General features: G+C 43.5%; 1 protein-coding gene across 1 annotated transcript in view; it reads left to right on the top strand.

The window, feature by feature from the left end:
* The first annotated feature begins 3,512 nt into the window (after nt 1–3,512).
* Nucleotides 3,513–6,000, top strand: part of LOC122416516 (uncharacterized) — a 67,068-nt gene continuing 64,580 nt past the window's right edge. The window contains exon 1 of the mRNA XM_043429548.1: nt 3,513–4,240. Within this exon, the coding sequence (XP_043285483.1) occupies nt 4,203–4,240 (38 nt within the window). The 5' untranslated portion in view covers nt 3,513–4,202. The remainder of the gene's footprint in view (nt 4,241–6,000) is intronic.

Here is a 6,000-nt window from a genome sequence, read left to right as displayed (position 1 = left end):
AAATACCGTGCATGGAGAGAAATTTTAAAGAGACAAAAGGTCTTGGAGGCTTATGAAGACCATTCTCATGGCACAATGGGAAGTTGGGTTCATTTTTCTGACCAACTCGATCAATAAAAGGCACGCAGTTTTAATTAGATCGATGAAAATGATTAAACGAAAGGCTACGATGATTCGGCGAGTAATTGCAATTAATTTTGCATTAATGATCGCAAGATCTCAATTCGATGGACGAAATAATATTTTTTTTTTGTGTTTTAACTTCGATTACGAGTGGGAAGGATGTTTCGGTGAGCGAAAAGCTTCGGAAGGAAGAAAGGCTCGTGGATCTCCTGGTAGGGGGTGCCTCGCGAGAAGCCCCGGGAGTCCATAAACCTATCTCTCGAAATCATGAGCACAATTCTTGCCACAAGCATATAAGCGCACCTACATTTTTCCATCTGAAACGTCACGGGGCGTTTGCGAATGAAAGAAAATAAGAAAGACGATACACTTGGGCAAGGACGAGCGTACGTGCGGTATACGTGGGGCACGCAGTATGATCCGCAACATCAGTAAAACTCTGCGGGGATTATTACACTCCGGAGCAGCATATGTGAACTTTTTACTCAAGTTCTTTGAAACCTTAGTCACCTACTCGCGGCGTTATTATTCTCCCTGGAATAACATACACGGGAGAGGAGATTATTAATTCGAGAGCCGAGCAGGAGAGGCAACTGAGGTAGCTCGAATACGTGGGGGCAATATGGACCCACGCAGGAAAAACAAAGGAGGAGAAAAGAAACGAGACACTGTCAACGACAAATTCAACGTTTTCATGCCAAGAAAACTGAAGTTCAATTAATTCATTTTTCCAGCTGCCAAAACAATATTTCTCAAGAAAATCGTGTGTCGTTTTGCCCCTCGATGCCATCTTACCCCAAGCTACACGGTATCTGTGTGTGAGTCAGACCCGTAACACACGTGTCCAGGGCTCGCCATGATACAATGATAATTCACAAGATCCACGTGAATCAATGCCTCTGTTAAGCGTTCTTGAATACAAGGAGGAAACGAGGCCGAAAATTCTAGAGGAAAGTACTAGGAATATAGAAAAGCAGTAATAAAAACTGTTCCATCCACCATAGTAAAAAGACCTTTTATTCAAAAGACTCAAGAGTCTTTTTCTCTTTAAGCATAGTAAAAAATGTTTTCAGTCACTTCAAATGTTTATATTGTAAAGTATGCTCAGGCAACCCTGAAAAAAAACTATTGGATGGTAAAATGTCACACGTATTCGGTGTACATTCGTGAATTTATTATAGAATTTACTACGCTGTCAAAATTTGTGATTTACAATGCATTTCCACTTATGAGTAAGTGCTAGTCTCTGACACGCTGAATAACACTGGAAAACAAAACGAAATATGGTTATTCTGAGGTGCATCACCACTTTTTGCTATCGACATAAAGCTGTTTAGAATTGAGGGGAGGAAAAATGGTAAAATTCAATAAATACTATGCGCTTTGTAATCGGTGGCTAAGTACTTTGAAAATTCTTGAAAAATAATATTTTTCTCACTATACAAAACGAATCGGTTTTCTCCGTGTACGGGAACGTAATTGCATGATCAAACAAATGTTTTGTTTGACGTTTTTCAATAAATTTGATGAAACAACGAACGATTCGTTGCTCCTGCGTTGACTTTCTTTGATTCTAAAGTGAAGAGTTGTGCATCCGATCCAGTGACTCGGAATCGATTATTGGTTCGAATATCGAACTGTTCCGATCAAATGTGAAACGATGAAACTGCAGCGCTGACACTTATTTGTTTTCTCATTCTTTTTATTTTCTTTTTCCTATGGTTTTCTGCCAGTCATTGCCCCCGCAAAATCGTCTATACAAATCTACGTTCATCAATTGGCAAAACGTTTTTTGTATATATCGCGAATATATATATGTGCATAGTTCGTATACATTAAATTCGTGCAGTTTCATGATTCATCTTCGGCGCATCTAAGCTCGTTTCTCTCTCAAGGAAATCCTGGCCAGCCGAGAGCTTTTCTCGCAGAATCCCTGTGGGAATCGAACGCGCTATCGTTCTCCACCGGAGGCTAAGATAATCTGGGAATAAAAATATAAATAAAAAAGGTGGTAGCCGTGATCACGATGAACTATAGCCGGAGGATGGATCGGTTGCTCTCTCTCTCTCTCTCTCTCTCTCTCTCGGAGAGAAGAGTTTGCGCGATTCGTTTAACAAGAGAAAAGACCGGGATCCCGCCAAAGTTTCCCTCAAGTCCCGGAACCGCGAATTGTTTTTCTTTCTCTCTCTCTCTCTCTCTCTCCTTTTCCCTGCATACAATATCGTTCCGTTCACCGTTACAGACGCGTGCAGACCCGGAAATCCTTCGGGCGTTTATCGATCCCTCGCGCGAAGCCCCAACCACGCGCGCCTCCGCGAATTACGTCCACAAACAACAAACCCTTTTTTTATTGGCTCTTTTTTTATTTCTGTCTCGAACTTTGATGCACGAGAAAGTAGACGGCGTACACGGCGTTTTCGTTCATTCAAAGTACCTTTAGATCGTTTGAGGAATCCCGTCGTATCGCGCTGTTGTGTAATGGTTACCTGTCCATCCAAACAACGCAACGGATTCACGAATAACCGATTCCCGACATTCTCCACTACGGTTTCTCCGCGAGAGAACAACAACGGAGACGAGAAATGTTCCGGAGCTAACTGAACTTGCAACTTTTCTTGTGGGATCGAAAATTATTCGTACACACGCTCCCAGCAGTGGCAACTTATTTCACGGTTATTAACCTCCACGTTGGAAAAACAATAAATATCATTGAAAAATTCGAGATTATTCCATCAACTTTATTTCCCGAAATTCAAAACTTTTGTTCCATAAGCATGGAAAATCGTTATCGAATCACGTTAAACTCAAAATTTACCATTATTTTTATGTCAAAGCATTCTCGACAAAACATTCACATTGAAAAAATTTTTTTCTTCTCCAATCCGAGTTTCTACAAAAAACAATATTTCAGAAACTTTCGAGCCCACAAAATTTTGTTCCGACATAGCAACCGTTGTCTCGTGGCGGCGATACAAACCATTGCTATAAAATAAACAAAATTTTAAAAAAAATTAAAAACGAAAAAAGAATTGCGAAGAAGGATGAACCATCAGTAAAACGCATGATTAGGAAATACGAAAAAATGAAAACGAGGGAGTATCTCGTTGTACAATCGTAACGCGTAATAAACATAATTTTTCATTTCAACGTTATAAAAATGAGAAGAGTTAATTGACGATGGATCGGTTGAGAGGAGAGGATATCCGGTGAAGATTCGCTCCGGAATGTCGCGCTCTGATTGGGTCTCGGAGTTGGCTGACGGTACGTTGGATCATCGTCCGATTGGCTCCGGGGCCGTTTCCCCACCTTGGAAAATTCACTTTTTACCGGGACCTATTACAAAACTGACCGGCATCTCCTAGACCATGTCATTACGGCGTTGTGCTCCACTCTGCGAGGAACCTACTCCTTCTCTACTCCACCATCGGCTTTCCCCACACGGAGTTAGTAAAACAGTCGTCTTGGTTCGTCTTCATCCTCGTCGTCGTCCTCGTCGTGGTCGTCGACTTCGTCCTCCTCGTCATCATCCGTTCACTTCTCATCGTTACACTCCTCCGTGTCTACGACGACGTTCTTGGTGGAAGTTTCAAGCTCGTTACTTCGTACTATATCCCTCGCCGCGAGTGGATTCGTACACCCACTCTAGCAAGAGCAAGATCAACGGCAACAAGTATAGTTCTCCGTGGACACGAGACTTGCAGTATTATTTTTTTCGCTATTTTCATCCTCTATTTTCTCCGAGTGCCTTTACAGGAGCGCGAAAAAGTTCGGGACGTAAAGACCGCCGATTTTTCAACCGGTGATTTTCATTTATGCTAAATATCGTGAACGAGGTTCAAGGACGCACGAAAGAGAGCTGCGGGGAAAAGGTCGAGGACGTTTCACCGTCGCCGTGAGCACTTTCGTGATTATTTACAAGTGATTTTTCCATCTAGGACTCTTTGAGGAACAGTTTTTTTTTTCAACTACTGCGCCGGTTTTTCGTATCGTTATTTTTGTTTTACTTACTCTACGTGGACAGTGCTCTGTGAAGAATCGAGGAAAACCGTTGATATTGTTCATCGCTTATCGTCGGAATCATGATCGTCGCAGCAAGAAAACATCCGAACTGGAAATCGTGAGTAATGCAATTATTCGTTAAACTTTTATTCCCTGTGCTCAAGTACGAGGAAGTTTGTCGTTTCGAAGCAATAATAAACAGCAACCTCTTCCTACATCTTTCATTTCTTGCGTTGTGAAACATTTTCACTCGCATTCGTCACTCGCACATGTGAGGTAAAAAATAGTCTTCCAAAAAAACGTAATCCACAACGTAACGATCCACAATTCCATCATCGGACCGATCATTCGAATGACCGTTTCGAGAACCCCAACGATTGAGAACCGAAAAAACTGTCTTTTTTCTCAATCAACACCAATAAGTAACTTTCCCTTGATTGTTAGAAACTTCTGTTGGCCCGTGACTCGATTAATGAAAAACTGGATTACTCATAGCCCCATTAACGTAATCCATTGACGCCATCGATTGGCCTCAACGAATACGAAATTCGAGAGTCTAAAAAAGCAAGCCTACAAAAGCCCACGAAATAAAAAACGAGGGAAAAGTGTGTCTAAGAATATTCCAAGCCCCAATGGTTCAAGATCCCCCTGCAAAATTTCAGTCAACCGAATAAAAAGCCTCCTAGAAGATGATGGGACAAGTAGATGCGTGAGTTTCTCGTCCGAAGAGCTGTGAGTGGACCGTTCAGAGCTTACGATCTCAATTTCCGAAGGTGTTGGCCGATATTGCGCCGGAGCCTCGGTGGTTAGAGTGCAGAAATGATGTTGTTATCCGCCGCTGAAAATTGCCATATGAATAATAAAGATAAAAACGTTGCAAGATGAATGGAAAAAATGGGAGAGAAAACGGGGAAAAGAACTGGAGAAGCAGAGAGCGCCGCAAGCTCTCTCTCGCGCATCGAGGGGAGAAGATCGGGCTCGTAGGATCGGCGACCGATCAAACGGGACATTAACCACACACACACATACACACACACACTGTGCATGTTCACTATTCATGTGTCTCGCTCCCTCGCAGAAAGATGCACCGGTTTCGCGTGCTCCGTAAGCGAGAGGATACGAGGAGGGTATGCAGCACGGAGGAAAGGAAACGGTCCCGTGTGGCCGATATATATAGAGTGCATCACGATATACACAGCGAGGAACCTCGCTCTCCGCAGTCAAGTCTATATGGGCTGCTCTCCACTGTATGCTAACTCGTTCCTCGTCTGAGCTATTCTCTGGGATACGAGCAGGCAGGCAGGCAGGCAGACAGGCACACATGCACGCTCGTGTGTCGTTCATTCTTCTTTCTTCGTCTCCCTCGATCCCAAGTAACGTGGGTAGATCGAGTGTACTGACATCGTGTGTACTTACCAGTAGAACAGATTCGTATACAGATATAGAGATGGCGAGGGAGTCGTGGGCAAGATGAGGTAAGAGATGGAAAGCGAGAACAGAGGCAGAGGATACGCGACACACGCGATGACTGATATCTCGTGTGTGTGTGTGTGTGTGTGTGTGTGTGTGTGTGTGTGTGTGTGTGTGTGTGTGTGTGTGTGTGTGTGTGGATCTCGTTGCGAGAGTGCGGCTGATTTACAGCTAGTCCGACGAAGCAGAAGGGGCTCGTGTCGCACGACTACCCTTGTGTCCGCGGTATCTCCTTAGTATCTTCCAGATTACACGTTCGACTCTCGAACTTAACAAATTCTGGAGTTTAACCGCACCGACAGCAGGGGGAGCCGAGTGAGCTATTTTCCGGGAGTTGTGGATCGTTCGATATCGCGATCTTGATCGCTCTCGCGATAATGCTCCTCGTTGAGATTACTGCTTTTTCGG

Source organism: Venturia canescens, chromosome 9, assembly GCF_019457755.1.
Source record: "Venturia canescens isolate UGA chromosome 9, ASM1945775v1, whole genome shotgun sequence".
Taxonomy (NCBI): domain Eukaryota; kingdom Metazoa; phylum Arthropoda; class Insecta; order Hymenoptera; family Ichneumonidae; genus Venturia; species Venturia canescens.
The sequence above is the reverse complement of the archived record's forward strand: the minus strand, read 5'-3'. Positions and strand labels throughout refer to the sequence as shown.